Source organism: Telmatherina bonti (assembly GCF_933228915.1).
Source record: "Telmatherina bonti genome assembly, chromosome: 21".
In the NCBI taxonomy this organism is placed as follows: domain Eukaryota; kingdom Metazoa; phylum Chordata; class Actinopteri; order Atheriniformes; family Telmatherinidae; genus Telmatherina; species Telmatherina bonti.
In genome coordinates this window covers 20825896-20843529 of record NC_136630.1, presented here as the reverse complement: position 1 = coordinate 20843529, position 17634 = coordinate 20825896, and the positions used below count along the sequence as shown (strand labels likewise).

Here is a 17634-nt window from a genome sequence, read left to right as displayed (position 1 = left end):
AGTTTAGGAACCAAAACAGGTTTGGGTACAGACAGTGTTAGGTTTAAGCTTCAAGATTTGTTTTAGACAAGAAAACAGTAACCATGTTTGACTAAAACTTGCATTTACAATTTACAATAAAGTAGCAAATGTATGTCAGAAAACTGTATGATATGAGCAAAGCATGTCACATTGTAAAAAGGAAAATAATGGAAAAACTAATGAGTTGAACTATTATCAGTAGTAGCTAGTATAACTGAGAAGAGGGGAACCTGAGGATGCAGGTTTCAATTCCTGATATTTAGCAACATAGCTAATGTCTTCCGCCACACTGATACTTCTGTTAACTTACAGACCACAAGCTTCAGGAAATCAGTTTGTGTATAAATATCATGAAATTAAAACAAATTTAAATGTGTTTGAAAACAAAAATTTGTTATCTGTTAATTTTTCCTACAAAATGATAAGCTAACAGCTAATATCTATCTTGCTACGCTGACTGTTAAAAACGAATAAACAAAGAACAAACCTTAGAAAAATGAGTTTTTGTTAAAAACGAAAAGAATAACACAATGTGAAAATTTAAAGTAAAATGTGTTTCTCTCGTTGCCAATTTACAGAACTCAGTTCGCATTTACCCCCACTAATATAAAAACAATGTCTTTTTATTTCACCTTGCTGAATTTAACATTTAGCTCAAAACAAGAGATGCTAAATGAGACCAGATTAAGAAGAACTTTTTCTTCTTTGTTACCTTCTTTTTTCTTTCTTTTGAAATTAAGTAGCAGAATCAAAACAAAATGGAAAGAAAAACTAATAAGAAAAGTATGTGGGGAACAAAGACAACCAAGATTAAGTTAAGGTAAGTCAAAGGATTTCAAGGAAATCTGTTTTAGGAAACATATGTGAAAGTTAATATCATATAAATGCAGTTAGAACTTGCTGATGGACCAGCAACCTGCAGGGTGTACACTCAGCTCACCTGCTGGGATAGGCTCGAGCTTCCTGTGACCCTTAACTGGAATAAGTGGTATGGAAAATGAATGAATGAATGAATGAATGAATGAATGAATGAAACATAGACATAAATCCGTACTGGAATGTGGTTGTTATGTCATTCTAAGATTTACACGGTGGACTTCTGTTAGACTTTGCTTTGTAATATTACACTCCTGTGCTATACAATGCAGAAACTCAGCCTTAAAAAACAAGAAAAACATATTCAAAAATTAGGTAAATGATGCTTAAAATAAGATAAATCATCTGCCAACAGAACAAGAAAATTTGGCTTGTCAAGACTTCCCAAACCAAGTAAAAATACTCTTAAAACGAGAGAGATTCTCTGGCATAAAAACTAAGAATTTTCTTACCTTTAAAAAAATAAGCATATGTGTGCTCAATGAAAGATTTTTAATCTTGCTTAGATTTCAATTTTTGCAGTGTATACACAGCCCTGGTTATGAGTTTGATCATTAGATGAAGCATCTGTTTAAGAAATGCAGCACAAACAGGCAGCTTGGTGAATACCGTTCATTGAATAAACTGAGCTATGTTGAAAAAAAGTTTCAGAGCCTTGGCCTGCCAAGACAATGCAGAAGAGAATTTACTCAGCCGGAACAACCACAACACAAGGTCAGGCCTGTCCACCACACTGAGGCCTGAGATTCATTTAAATAACTTTGGGAGTGTGTAGAAGTAAAGTGACACTGAGAGCTCGACATCTAGGAATGTCATGGTGACCTCTAGAGGTGATGCTTGAATGGAAAATATGTTCAAATTTGTTTGTAGTGAGAGCAATAAAAAGTGTTTTTTTGTGCATCTATGTTCATGTGCACATGTAAAACAGAAATGAGCTGTCAACACAGGTTATTATAACGAGGAAACAGCTTCATTTTGGAGCATTGCTGCATATTTTGTGATGTACAAGATAAGTACCACACTTGACACACATTCAGTATCTTTTGTTTTTGCTTTCTGTGTGTGTGTGTGTGTGTTTATGTGTATGCGTGTACTGGTGTCTGTTTACTTCCTTTGTAATGATACCCTACCACCTCTCACCAGCCAGCCAGGCTACTCCTCTAAACCTCAGTGTCTTTGCCAAACCCAGGAACCTAAAGAAGCATGGTCTGCAGCTGGGCCACAACACCCTGATTGTTGCTGAAGTAACGAACCGCCATAATTGATGCCAGAGTAGAACATACAGTCTCCCTTCATCCTAAACACATGCATCAGTTAAAACATGCAGGTCGTCCCACACAAAAGGCTCCATCACAGTGTTTACATCAGTCTAATAATTAAAATGGCAAAAGCAGGGAGCCTGTGCCTCTGGAGGCCCCGTGTGACCTAGAAGAGTAATAGCTCCATCTAGAGGTTAATCTAGGAACATCAACGCCAACTGTTCAATTGTTTTGTAACACAAATAGTTAATCAGCCAATCACATGGCAGTAGCTGAACGTTTATAAGCATGAAGACACAGTCAAGATAACGAGCCGAAGTTGAAGCTGAGTATCAGAATGCGTAAGAAATAAGATTTAAGTGACATTGGGTGTGGCATCATTGTTGGTGCCTGGGGATTTCAGATCTACTATAACAGATGTGGTGTAGGAGAGATCTTCTTGACACACTTTGGGCACCTTAGTACCAACTGAGCTTCATGTAAACACCTCAGCCTACCTGAAAATTGATATTGTCCATCTCTTTATGACCACAGTGTACCCATCATCTGACAGCTGTTTGCAGCAGAATAATGCACCATGAACAAAGCCCAAATCGTCTCCAAATGGTTTTCTTGAACATGACAGCGAGTTTGTTGTACTCCAGTGGACCCCACAGTCACCAGATCTCAATCTTGCAGAGCAGCTTTGGGATGTGGCGGAATGTGAGATTCTCATCATGGATGTGCTGCTGATAAATCTGCAGCATCATTCTGATGCCATCAGGTCAATATGAAGGAAATTATCTAAGGAAAGTTTCCATCACCTCGTTTCATTATAGCAGTTCTAAAAGCAAAAGGGAGTTCAACCATGGATTAGCATCATATACAGTTGTGCTCATATGTATTCATCCCCTTTCATTAAAGAAAAGGCTGAATTTACAACAGTCACTCAAATACCTGGAGACTTAAAAAAGGAACAATAACTAAAAATTTGCAAAAGTATAATTTAGTAATATAAGACACTGTTTTTTCATTTAATTGAGTTGAAGAAAAAACAAACAAACAAATAAATTGGTCCTGGACAAATTAGAGCACTTTTCTGTTGAACAGTGGGACAAAATATCTGTCAACAGGTGCAGAAGTCTGACTGAGAGGAACAGAAAACACCTGACTGTAGCGGAAACATTAAAGGATTGTTCAACAAAATATTAGTTTATGAATTATGTAATATGTAATAAATGATCTTATTCGTTTGCTTTTTAAAAAAAAAAAAAATTCTATTGAACCAGAATTAGAAAATAATGTAATGATTTTCATAAACTTTTTTATTTATTATTACTTTAGTCATTTTCAGCTTATTTTACAGGCAGCTGTTTTGTTCCTTCTTTAATAAAAGGGTATGAATAAATATGAGCACAACTGCATGTGTAAAAAAAAAAAAAAAAATTTGGTCATTAGCAGTCACTGTGTTGTGTTTTTGCTGTGGACTGGAATGAACGTCTGTGATTTTCTTTGTCACAGCAGAACTAAAGAAGCTTCCACCTGAACACACAGATATTTGCATGGTTCATAATGTTAGCCACGCATTCTTCTTTGCAACTTTTTTGCAAGGCTTCAGGGCTGAAGGGGAGACAGAAAATAAGACACAAGAAGATAAAAAAAAAAAAAAAAAATCCACATGGTGCACTAGTCAGACAAAACACTAAATTACAACTACCTTCAAACTGCCAAAAAACATATGACAAAAGTTTTAAATCATGACTTGTAAATAAACAATGAACCAGATTTTATTTAGATTTTCCCTACAATCAGAATAAAAATAATCACATGAAAGAAAAATTAATTTTTATTTGTCCTTCTGGTATGTGGAATGCAAATTATATTAAATATGTATCTGATTCATACACTTTCTTTGCTTTGGGATAAGATTTATAAAGAGCATAAAATATAGTAGATTATTTATTTCAGCCTCAGTGCATAGATAACATACAGTATTTTGAAAAGTCAGTAATTTCAGTACAGTTACACATACAGTAAAAAATTATTTTATAGCAGCATTAAGTGATAATATGCATGTATTATTGTTGCTTTGGTGGCATGTACCCTAATGAAGTGTGACCATAAGAATAGTGTAGTTTATATGAGGTAAATAATGAATTAAATGTTTTTTTTAAAGGAATATTTAAAGAGGTGATGTCCAAGCCAAGTCAGAGATTCTTCAGTGGGCAGGGCATCCCTCTCAGGCTTTCCCCCATCCACGTCACTGGCTGACCTGACCTTCTTGCTGGACCTGGACTGGGAAACGGACACAGCAGATGGAGGGTAAAATCTCGCTCTTTACTGTTTGTCCTTGCCTGGAACAGAATCAGAAAGAAACACACCTGGAGTTATGCGATAGGTGGATGAATGTACATTAAAGCAAACAACAACAATAATAACCATTTATTTGGTTGCACCAGTACATAGTAGGGAGGCGCAGGCCCATTCTCCCACTACTGTCTCTGTAAAGCTCTTTGAATCACCCTGCTGTTGAATTGTGCTGTATAAATAAACTTGCCTTTCTGCCACACAAAATTTGTCATTTAAACGTACATTTATACAGTTCGCTCCATATTGTCTACAGCCACACATACATTATGTCCAAATGCATTACACACACACTTAGATTTATTTTGTTCAACCAGGATTTAATTTGCAGACCAATATTTTTATTAGACATCCATTTCATGTAGCATCACAGCTATTCTGAAAAAGCGCGCATTTTAGTTTATGTTGTGATAGTATGGTTTTCATTTGATTTTTCCTTGAGTTTCAGTGGCTCCAGTCCCAGTCCCTGAACCAGCAGGTGGCCACGGGGTGGAGCCAGCTAACTGGACCGAACCAGTGGCAGAAATGGGAGGGGGAATTCAGGGTTTTCTCTTGTTCATTTAGTTAGGTTTTTGTGTGTCATCCCCTTTGTCTGTTTTTGTTTGGGCTGATCAGCCACTCTTTAAGTTTAACCTTGTGTGTCATTTGTTAGGTCAGTTTGTTTCATTTTGTTTGAGTTACTTCTGTTACAAATTCTTTGATTATAGTTTTGTTAAGTTGACCTCTTTTATCGGCCTGATTTATTCATTTATGTTAAAACAACTCTTTATTTTGTTTTTTTGGGTCAAAATAAAAACCCCAATTTTTTTTAACTTTAAACCTGTGCCTGACTGCTTCACTGCTTGGCCCATCAGTCTATTTTACTTGTAAGCACAAATAAGTGCAAGTTATGTGGAAGTGGAGCCACTTTGGAAAGGTCTAGAAGAAGATCCAGAGTCATGAACACACCAGGATCCACCAAAGCAGAAATCTACCATGATCTGGAAGCTACCGTCACACTGCGGACTGTTAAGAAGGTTTGACATATCAGTGGGCTGAGATTTTCTCTTCCAAGAATGAAGCTCCTACTCTACAGGTTAACACCACCAGGCCTGACACACATTTGGAGCTGGTCATGTAAACAAGCAAACAAAAAGCTTTTAGAGAAAGCTTTTCATTTCTCATTTAACCTTAATTCAACCAGGAAAGTCGTTGCCACTGACAGGGTGGGCCGGCTGCTGCAGTAAAACAGGCTTTGGCACATACACACAGCAACGATGCAAGTTTAGACAAAAAAATTCCAAGTTTTTAAAAGTTTAGTAAAAGTATGATTTCAAAGTACTATGAAACAAAAAAAAAAGAGCACCGATCACAGACAATACTCACAAACACTGTTATGTAAATACATCAGTCAGCTGGTTGATTAGAGTTTGGGAAAGAGGCAATAACCAGCAGCACACTCTGCACCTACATTAGAGGACAACATCATCATCATCATCATCATCATGATGAAGTTAGCTGACGACACAGCTGTGGCAATTCGCATCTCCAACAACAAGTTGATAGATTTGTTACCTTGACGACTGGTTCCAGCTCAACAGTCTACAACTGAACATCAGCAAAACCATAGAACTGATCATGGACTTCAGTCAAAAGCAGCAGACGAGCTACACCCCGCTCACCATACCCCGCAGTTAGAAAGGGTGGACAGCTTCCTGTACTTTGGGATTAATATTTGAGAGGATCTGACAAGGACTACCCACATCAGCGCTATGGTGAAGAAGGTCTGTCTACCGCCTGAGACGTCTGCAGGACTCCAGCCTCCCAATTAGCATATTCAAGAGCTTTTACACCTGCGCTGTGGAGTGTATCCTTACATGGAGCATCATCACATGGATGAGGAGCAGCTCCAAGCAGGACATTGTGGCCATCAGGAGGGTGGTCTGCTCAGTCGTCTGCTCAGCTAAGATCATCAGAACCATCCTTCCCCACCTCCAGGATATTTACAGCAAACACTGCAGAACTGGGATCACCAGAATCCTTAAAGAACACACTCCCCCCTGCCATAGACTGTTCACCCTGCTGCCTTCAGGGATACGTTACCCCCGCCTGAAGGCAGCAGGGTGACAGAGGACGAGGAAAGAGCTTCTTTCCTCAACAGACGCCGACACTTGCTATTCGTATTTATACTTTCATTAGCAAGTCTCATCCTGTTTTTGTTCCCGGAGCAGGTGCACAAATCATTTCACTGCTCATTCGACCACGTCTGACGTTTTTGTGACAAATAAAGGCAGTTTGATTTGATACAAGAAATTGGTGTTAAAGTGAGATAAGGAAAAGACGGAGTTGCCTAGCAACAATGACCAGAGAGGTAAAGAAGTGTTCAACCCCAAAAACAATCCGCATGCTGTTGGTGGTAGCATCATGATCTGGAGCTGCCTTGCTGCCAGTGGAACTTCCAGGCTGTACAAAGTGGAAAAGTCAGGTCTGTAAAAGGAAACCATAATGTTTTACTGATTCTGCCCACAAGGAAGGCAAACCTCTCCCAGAAGAGTTAAAGGTTGCCATAAGCGGCTGGTCAAATTATAAATCTACAAATCTTTTCAGAAGATGCTGAAACCAACATCAATTGTTATTATTTTTACTCTAGAACAAGAGAAGTTCAGAGAAACTGAACCGAAAAGCAAACATCCAAATGTAATTCCTTCACCTTCAGACTGTAGCTGATATTAAATTATAAATACCTTTGTTGGAGACAAACTTGAGCGAGTGGCTGAAGATTCAAAAACGTGACTTTCCCTCCTCCGGACCATCATTTAAAAACTCATGGCCCAGTCCGTTGCCACACTTTCCACAGAGGACCTAGAAATGAGCAAAAGCGTAAGATGTGAACATGCCCTTTTCAGCCTTAGTGACCACAGTTTTTCACATGTGACTGAGACCTTGTAAGCAGTGAGGGTCTCCATCATCTTGGTGACGCTGTCCTCTTTGATGGTGTCTGTGAATGCCGGCCAGGGAGATGAGTGGGGGAACTTAGACCGACTTGAGAAGAGAGGATGGTTACACTTGGAGCAAACATAAATTCCTGCAGGGGAAAGTTTATAGTTGGTTGCTACTGACATGTTCGCTGCACATTAAGCATACCCTTACCGAATGAACTAATTAAGCACATAAAGTGAGGAAATTTGTGTTAGGGCAATTATTTCTATCCTGTAACAACATTTTTTTTAGCAATTTTTTTAAATGATGCTACATTTGATAAGAAAATCATGTTGTGAATTAATCCCCAGAGTTGATTTGAAACTTTGAAACTTCAGGAAATAGCTGACTTTAACATTTTATTTGTATTGATTAAAGCAAATCTAAATCCGTTACCAGAAAAGATTTATAAAGAGAGAAAGTCAGTACTCATTTAAAAATGTTGGTATTTCCAGGAAACCGTATTTTAGGACTACATTAAAAGAAACGATGCGTGTCAGTGAAAGGAATCAGTTTGTGGAATATTTTAGACCAAGAAATGATAGACATACCATCAAAATGCTTGTTAACAGGGAGAATTAAGGAAGTTTTATTAAGAGGATATTATGAATTATATAAAATTAAACTGTGTCTGGTTGTAAGAAATGAGTAAAAATGAGTTGTAAAACTGGAAGTCACAAGGAAATGATGGGGAAAAAAAGGGTTTAGTTTGTGGGATGTCATGTACCTGAGTAAGTTCTGTAGAATTATTTTATTTAATCTTGTGTTAATTTTTTCGACTATTTGGTTATATACTGTACTGATGTTCAGGTGAAAAGGGGGCAGATAATATAAGATTTTACTTCTGCTGCTGCTTATTTCATTCAAATTTTAAGATATGTTCAGATTTTAAAATATGTTTGGATTTAGGGAATGAAATGAATAAATAAAATATATATATATATATATATATATATATATATATATATATATATATATATATATATGTTTAGTCACCGGGAAAAACTTGCCTTATCTTTTCTGGCAATGTCAGACAACTTATTTTGATAAGCTTTGGTTTCAACATAATAACACTTTGATCATTAACAGACTATTATTGTTGGCTACCTGATCAAAGTAAAAATGAACTAATCCATAAAGTTTCCCCACATTTATGTCCATATTTTGTCAAATCAGATGTTACACACAGTACAACACAACGTTACATATTCAATAATTAGTCACCACCACCACCACTCAATTTCATGGTCAAATACAAACAGACCTACAATTGTGCCGATGAATAACATGAAAATGTAATGTGATCCTCCGTAATCCAGCCAAAGGAAGGTTACATCACATCACTGCTTGCAGAACAAGAGTCACTGTCTGCTCACCTGGTTTAAAATGATCCTTGTAGATCTCACTGCCGATAAACTGACAGAAAGACATGATTATGTCTTTGTAGATCTTTGGACGGCTACGTATCCTTTTAACCTGGCTCAGTGTTGTTTCTAACCGTGGTAACTAATGAGCAGACGGCCTCCTGTTCCTCTCCTCTCGTGTGAACCGATAAAAAAGCTGCAGGAGATTTAAAGGGGCTCCTCCCACTGCAGTTATCAACATCGCCACTAGATGTCAGTGTCTGACAGGAGCACAGGTGGCTTCTGCTGTGGAAATTTTAACTGGTTTTGCCCAAAGTTTGAGCCCCCTGATCACTGACACTATCTGAGCAAAAACCAATTCACTATGAAGAATCTATATGATGCATTTTTGTTCTGAAAAGTGGAATTAACGCCTAGACCAAATTATGCAGCTAAAAAAAACAAACAAAAAACAGAGCTTAGATAGTTAGCTAAGACAGGGGTGTCTGCTGCCCTGTGGATTTTCAGTGTATCACTGCTTCAACACACATATCTCAAATTAAATGTTTCAAACAGCACAATGACTCATCATTTTGAGCCAGGTGTGTTGGAGCAGGAATATATTAAAAACCAGCAGGACTGTGGCCCTCGAGGACCAGAGCTAGACACCCTCGAGCTAAAAGTATACATAAAGTGGTTTTGTTGGTAATAACCCGCAGTTTATTTTGTGTCAATAAACACTGTCTCGTGTTCTTCCTCAGTAGTTGCATTCTTTATCTTTTTCAGAGCAGCTATATTTAGTTTAATTTTAGCCTTTCAATAAGACAGGAGAAGAGAAAATATCACTGTCACCTCTGCTTTGGGGGTTTGCTGTAATAAACTACTCATATTGGTTTTTGACAGCTGACACCTCTAAGATGCTGGGGTACAGGATTCACAAACTATGAAGTAAAAACAAAATTCAAACGTCTTAATATTATACTATAATAAACACAGAGACAAACAGAAAAATTATGCCACATTTATCCAGTTGATATAACATTATGTTTTATTTTAGAAATGAAAAACAGTAATACCAGTTTATAAACTAGATTCTTTGGTAGACCACTGGGAGAGTGCTGATGCTCCTTTTCACTGCAGATCTACAGGCTTCATTCATACTTGCAGTAGTGCTTCAGTGCCTCAGGCAGCTCCAGCCAGTCTATCGCCATCCTGTGGACAATGTACTTCTGAATCGCCTTCCTGCACAATGTCTGCAAGGATGAGACTACAGCAATGGAGGGAGGAAACTGTTTAGTGCAATAACAGCATAGGAGAGTTTCTTAAAAATCTATAGATATATATATATATATAATATATATATATAATATATATAATTAAATAATAAAGTACATAAAATTTTACAACATAATATTACATAATGCAACTAAATTAGTACTTTAATCAATATAGAGTACTACAATGTGGTCACAAAGAAGAAAAATAATCTCAAAATAGCCAAAAAACAACAGCAACTACAAAGTAACAGCTGAATTGCTACAATTAGACAAAATATATTAATGGATAAAAGAGAGTCAAGAACACACAAAACATATTAAAAGGCACTAAAAATAATTAAAACAAAACAAGTAAATACATTTTTAAATTCCACAAACAGTACTGTAAACAACAACAACTAAATGGGACAAAAATACATTTAAGAAGCTGAACTGTAGTCCAAAATAAATCTAAACAACTAAACCCAAAAATGACTCAAAATGCTCTAAAAAGGCTAAAACGCCCACATTAGAACAACAAATCTACACCAAAATGTGAAAACGTCAAACTAACCGCACAGAGACTAGATAACATTATTTAAAATGTCATCAAAGAGAAATTAAAGCTCAACAAATATATTCTGAGCAACTCTCTACATCAGTGGGTCAAAAGGTTTTCATTCATCATTCATATACAATTTATCTAAAAATAAAAGTATAATGGTGACACTCACAGCCGTACTCCACCTGGACAATCCGAACACACTTGGTCGCTGCAAAAACGTCCACCACAGCATAGAGAGGCTGGCTAGCAGGTATTCCTTTGGCAGAGGCTCCCATGTCCTCGCCATTGATCACAATGTGCATATCGGCCAGGTTTTGGCCTTTGGGCACATACAGAACTCCTATTCTGCTGCGTCTGGCCGTAGGAGGCAAGGCGTTGGTCTTATAAAGGTCATCCAATATGTGACTATAGCGTCCAGGCCGGCTTCGGCCCACCAGCTTGTCCCTGGGAATTCGAACATTGTCAATGTACAAGTGAGTGTCGGTGAAGAAAGCCTTTGGCCTCGTGTTGTTACCTCCACCTCCATCTTCCTGTCCCCCATCTTCTGCTTCTCCTCGCCCAAGCCTGTGACCTCCAGCAAGTCCTCCTTCTCCAACTCCTGGAACTTCAGCCTCCTCAATGACTTTATTATGGTTACGAGTGATTGCAAACACCCAGCTGTCCCCCAACTCAGTCAAGTCTGGAATGGAGTATTCAGGGACAACCTCTAAGTTCTTCGGGTCCCTTGCAGTCAAGCCGATCCTGAGGTGTCCACACCAGCCCAGCTCCTTATCTTCAATCTCTATAAGGAATATCTCTCCAGGCTTTAGAGGGTGTTTGCTAAAACAAACTCCATTGGCAAAGCTCTCTATCCGTGTGGCCTGGGTTCCTGAGTGGTCCAGCTTGACATTGGTGCCATGGATGGGGTGAAATTCCATGAACTGGTCAGAAAAGGGCTCCATTTTCAGCTTAGTTTGCAGCTACCAAAGTAGGCCTTCTTGCTTAGGAAACAGCTGACTTTTAACAAGATATCTAAAATGACAGAAACTCTCTCGTCAAACTAATCTGCTATAGTATGAATCCCTGTTGGCCAGCATGTGGTCATTGTAGAGACACAACACACAGCACACACACACAGTAAGGAGTCCTGCTCTGCCTGTCTGCTGGCCACCCGGGGAAGCTTCTGGTAGAGGGCTATTTTTGAACAACTGCATGTGTCAACAGATGGCAAGATATGTGTGCGAGTGTGTTAAAGGGCTGGCCAACACTCATATGCTCACAGACACACACAACCAACATGCACAGATTAGGTTTGGGTTAATAAGAACAATGAAGTCCCCCTTGGCTTCATTCATAATACCATCTGCCAGGGAGATATGTTAAACTTTAAACCTTTAATAACTACATGCTAAATATAGGCCATGAACATAAAGTCTGGATTTCATTCTTATGTAGAGCTAAGGATAAAGAAATATACTAAAACATAGGTTGCTGGTGACTTATTTGGAAAATAGAGCGATACCACATGAACATGAAGAGGAATTCTATTGAAATGAATAAGACTTCAGCATCAGCATAATATGCATTGTCAATCGTCCTTAAATGGCATGATTGGCAATATAATCCATAAGAATCCCACTTATAGCTGATAGACAATATATGCTATTTCAATCTAAATTTATCCAATATTTTCATGTCCATGTACGTTTATTAGACCCTGTTGGTTACAAAATAAGTGCAATTCAATGCATTTTGCCTAATGTGACATGTACTGCAAAGTGCTATGTGTAGACAAGGTACCCATGTGAATAATGTTTTAACAATTATTTTTGCACTGTTGGTTTCAGAATTCACCACTTTTCCATAAAATGAAGAACAAATGTAATATGCAGCATTATTATACTGTACAGTACACATCGCACACAAATACAACCAGAGCAACAGACATTTTTCTTCTTCCTGGGTTTATACTTTAGCATTTGTAAACTAAATATTTCATTCATAGAATAGAGATTAGAAATAAACATGCACAGAATACAAATTTTAAACTGCAAATGAATTAAATGGACTCTATGGAAATAATATACAACATAATAAGCTACATTTATAGTAGAGAATAACAGGTCTTACACATTGCCTTTATGACAAGAAAATATGCAAATAAACATTTTTCATTTGTGTGTGTGTGTGTGTGTTCTTACAAATTAAGGGGTTATAGGGAGCTACTGTGGCCTTACTTTTAATCTGAGCAAAGTTTTAGCTGTATGGTGATTCAACAGGTCTCAGAAAATATGTACAAAATGTGATGCAAGCATTTAAGGCTTAACAAGTTTGTTATGGGTATTTGTCAAGTAGTACTGCAAATAACTTACACATAATATATCATAGTTATTCTGTACTACACTATTTCAAAAACAACCTCACACTTCTTCCAGTGAGCGTTTGAACTACAAGTTTAAACATTTTTGAGGTTAGAACTGCTTAAATCAACTTGTTTTAAACACATATGTGGTTTCTGTCATTTCTGTTGTCTTTAGCCAATAAAGAAAAACAGTTTCTGGGAACTTTGTTGCATAAGTAGCATATATTCTGATTTTATTTGATTTTTTATTTTAAAAATAGTAGCAATATAGTCTCTGTTGTCTTATCATAAAGACTGCAGACATCCTGCTGACTGAAACAAAACCATTAGCTCTTGTTAAGATTAACCTAATTTACACGCTATTGTCAGCCTTAGGTGAGTAAAACTAGACCACAGCTATGCTGTAGCTTTTATCACATTTAATTAAGCTTTAATTTAGCCAGAAAACAGCAGAAGCTAAAACAGGAGAGGACTCTGACCAAGGTAAGAAAAGTTATTCCTAAGTCTTTTAATGACCTAATCACTCACACAGTCAAACATTATGCACACACAAGTCATTTTCAGGTAATTAAAAAACTGTTTGCCATAAAATCTGGTCTACAATTACCTATAGATCAGTGTTTCCCAGTCCTGTTCCTCAGGGAACACTGCCCTACATGTTTTTATTCTTTCTAGCTCCAGCACGCCTGGCCTGATACAGATAAACTGAACTGCTTGTCAAGTTCTAGTTACAAGCACAGACCGTATATGAAATACAGAAGATTAAATACAGTCTATGGTTACAAGTTTGTTTAATCTCAACCAATGAGAGGCCCTGTGCTTTTTTCTGAATGTAAAATTTTGATGACATACTGACATTTATCATACACATTCCTGGAACTTAATTGTCCTCCCTAGAAACCACACTTTAAAACTTCAGGTTCTAGCAGGGTGCATCTTGTAATAGCTGCATTTTGCGCACTGTGTCATAGTAACTTCATGTCAACACACTGACCTTTTCAAGGTGCACCATAGCTGATTCAGTCATGAGAAACACAAGAGTACATTAACAGAGGAACCATGGGATAGAAAGATGGAAAGCTATTGAATAAGAGATAAGATAAGAATGACTTTTACAGACTACAGAGAGCTCAAAGTAGAGATAGGATGCAACAAAGATCCAAAAATTAAGCATCAAAATGCAACAATATACCAGAGTTCATTTACGGAGTTAACATGAACTAGAGAGAAAAATTCATCAAATTAATTCAATTTCCCTACTGTGGAAGACCACTTTAATAAAATACAAATTTGCAACAAGAGCATTATAAGGGGTCTTAATTTTAAGCTTAGTTAGCATTTTTGTCGTGCACCTCCTCCAGCCAGTCATGGATGTGGAGGGGAAGGGGTCACTGCATTTTATTCTGGCCTCTGCCTGCACATAGTTTTACCCCATTCCTCAAACTGTCATTTCTAGCTCTTTGGTTATGTAGGCCAGTAGGTAGGGGATGGGAGTGTGAAAAAAGGGGCAAATTGCTCTTCTCTATGTAACATTTTATTCACTATTTTCTCCCCTGGCCAGTATGAAAACCAGACAAAAACACAAGTAAACTGCAGTTTAACCCAGGATGCTGCTGATGGATGGGATCAGTCCATCATTTTAATGCAACACAACACAATTTAACACAATTACAGTAAACTTAAACTCCGCTGTTTGTGCACATTTTCCGTTGCGTCTGTTGGGGCTGCACGATTCTTTAATCTGGATTATCATGCAGCACGGCCATGCATCTTCACCGTGGGGAGCTCGCAGCGCGTGACACATCTGGATGAGGAGATATGCGCGCGCGCGCGCGTATGACTACGTAAGGGAACGGGGGGAAAAAAAAAAAAGAAAACCAGAGAGACGGAGACTTCTCATTTCTCGGTCCTTCACGCGCATAAATGGAGCAGGAACTAACGGCAGCCTGCACCGAGCGGCGGGGTTAAGACGCATTTCAGCACATAGACTCTAACTAAGCAACCTTTCCGGTAAGTGAACGTCTCACGTCGCTTTACACGCTTTAGTTGTCTCTCCTCAATTACATTTTAACTGAAAGTGATGCTGCGAGTGATGCACTTTTACTTGACATCACTTTTAACTTCCACTTGTGCTGTCATGGCTTCATGTAACACCCTTCTTCTTCTGGATGGTCCATGGAGGAGGGAGACTGGAGCGAAAGGGTTGACCTCGATTTCAGCTGCATGGTGGACTCCTTACTGATAGCTTTTACAATACAACATAATTGCTTTTTCAATACAGCATAATTGCACTGAATGCATTCAGCCCATTAAATTATTATTATTTTTTTAAATGATTACTCTCTTTACAGAGCTGTTATAAACCATTCATTTATATCAGTTTTAGCTGCACACTGGAGGTGCAGAAATTCTCAAATGAGGGGTGAAAGCCATGATGTAGAAACTTATAGGGGGATATTTTGTCTTTTAGTTAGTTTAAATGCCAATCTCAATAAATAATTTTCCTCAAATGTTCCTTTTGGCTTATATTTTACCATTAAGAATCAAAATACACAATATGTTAAGTATCTTTGCGAGATTTTAGGTCAAGTCCAGTTTGCAGAGTTGCATCAAGTCACATGCAAATATCTCCCAGAAGCATTGAGAGACTGCATAGGATTTGAGTCATACAATTTTCAGCCCTCTGCCCTTTGTCACTCATCTGTGTTTGACTTTAAGACCACTGCCAGCAAAGGGACTCTGAGGGATTGTGAAGTTACTAATAACTACAATCAACACTGGGTCACAGAGATGAGCTAGCTTGGAAACACACCCCACCAAATGCTGGTTTAGCTCATAATCCGGCTGTGTGATTTGTCAGATTTCACCCTAAAATCCCACATGAATGTTAATCTGAGATTGCTACTGTCCCTTGAGGGGGTGCATAAACATGTTGGATTCTTTCTCTCAGTCAGACAAAAATTGATCAAACACACTGCTGCAGCCTCAGAATAAATGTGTTGTTTATTTCCTGTTATAAACTTCAAATAATTACTCAGTTATTACACACAGACCCTTATGGAAGTGTTATTATCATATTAAATAGTTCAGAGGGTGCCTTAGCTCGCAATGGGTGAAGTATCTTTTTAAAAAAAAAAACTGAAATAATTGATTGCCACAAGAGAAATGAGTCCAGAAAGTGTCTCACCATTTGGACATATCAGACATATTTTTCCATGGCTTCTGAGATTGTCACAGCTAAATACCTTTCACAACACTGTTAAATTAAAATCATGGGACAAAGTCAATGGAGTTCACAGAGATCAGATATGTGTATGCTGCTGTCCACTCACTCCCAGTTAAAAGTATACATTTATTAGATATGTTATATACTATACAAAAAGCCTAATCTGTTAATCTAAACATGTTAGGAACAAAAACACAGTGATTTCCACAGCATGTGCTGCCTCATGCTCGGTTAACACAGCCAGTCCCCAACATCTCCTCCCTCACATTTCCAGGCGGGAGAGCGCGTCTCCAGCAGAAAGCCTCCTGCTGCGATGTGCCTGCGTGAGCAGGAACTGCTGGAAAAGACCGGCGCAAATTTTCCAGACTGCCATAAGAACCTCATCAGTGTTCATGTGTGACAATGACTGACTATTAAAACAATGAATGCAGTGAGATTGGAGGCTGATGTGGTAGTGCTTTAAAGTGCAGTGTCATAGATGGCTTCTTGTGGTTAAAGCCAAACTAAGATATCGGGTCATATTTTTATTTATAACAATGTTTTTCCTGCTCATTTTTAGAGCATCCCTGTGAAGTGGATAAAAATTTGGTTACATTACAGAGAGTTAGCAGGCACAGGATTGTAATAAACCCCCATTTATCATTAACTCAGTCATAAAATGACTCAGACATAAAATACTCTTTCTTGTGTCTTTTTAAGAGCATCATTTTTGTTGTAGAAAATGCAAGCAAAATATATTCCAAATTGGACTTAACGTTTTTTGTTTTACATTGGTTGCGGGTATCTTCTCCCCAGTTGTGGTAATGGTAGTTAGTTTGTCAATATATTATAACGTTCATGGTAAGTTATACTTTATTACCTGCTGCATATGACAGAAATGACACCAAACCAAGTGTCAGGAGGAGCCTACAATCTTTCAGCATATCAGATTCAAGAGTCATTTATTTTCACTTCACAAAATATAGTAAAATATTGAGCATTTTACTATGAAGTATACATGGACAACAGTGTAATCTAAGTTAGTACAATAACCATGTCTGACCTCTGTCAGTTAGCTGTGACATTTTTAGGTGAGTAACTTAATGGGATGATGCATAAAGAACACCAGCAAGTGCAGCATATTGTTACCAAGAAAAATGTGCATGCAGGCAGATTTTTGGGTGTATTTGCTGATATTCTCTCTGCAGTTTTTGCAGAAAAAGCTTTTTCGGATCAGTTTTGCATTTTGAGACACGAAATGTTCTGCAAATCTTCTGCTCATAGCAAAGTCCTGAGATCCCGTGGGAAATAAAAAAATAACATAAATCTTATTAAGAGACTAGTTAAGTTAACTCCCCAGTCAACCTGGGTTGTTTAGGAGCTCTGCTCTTCCAAACAACCCAGGTTGAACACTTTCAACCCAGGATGACGCTGCAGTCAGTCTACTTCTTTTGTCCAAAAACA

The 17634-nt window shown here is 37.9% G+C and overlaps 2 protein-coding genes across 3 annotated transcripts; both read right to left on the bottom strand.

Annotated features, from left to right (window-relative positions):
* Nucleotides 1–3999: 3999 nt before the first annotated feature.
* msrb1b (methionine sulfoxide reductase B1b) lies at nucleotides 4000–9058 on the bottom strand. Of its 2 annotated transcripts, none has more exons than XM_079260905.1 (4): nucleotides 8837–9058; nucleotides 7424–7566; nucleotides 7226–7343; nucleotides 4000–4489 (listed from the first exon to the last, which is right to left on the bottom strand). In XM_079260905.1, exons 1-4 carry the CDS (start codon nucleotides 8889–8891, stop codon nucleotides 4473–4475), a joined length of 333 nt encoding a protein of 110 aa, XP_079117031.1. In that variant the 5' UTR covers nucleotides 8892–9058; the 3' UTR covers nucleotides 4000–4472. The 2 variants fall into 2 exon arrangements, with proteins under 2 accessions (XP_079117031.1, XP_079117030.1); XM_079260904.1 differs by lacking the exon at nucleotides 4000–4489 and adding an exon at nucleotides 6845–6968.
* Nucleotides 9059–9830: 772 nt separating this feature from the next.
* Nucleotides 9831–11764, bottom strand: neurl2 (neuralized E3 ubiquitin protein ligase 2). The gene is made up of 2 exons (XM_079261349.1): nucleotides 10794–11764; nucleotides 9831–10070 (listed from the first exon to the last, which is right to left on the bottom strand). The coding sequence occupies exons 1-2, from the start codon at nucleotides 11563–11565 to the stop codon at nucleotides 9955–9957; spliced, it is 888 nt and encodes a 295-aa protein (XP_079117475.1). The 5' UTR covers nucleotides 11566–11764; the 3' UTR covers nucleotides 9831–9954.
* Between the last annotated feature and the right edge of the window lie 5870 nt (nucleotides 11765–17634).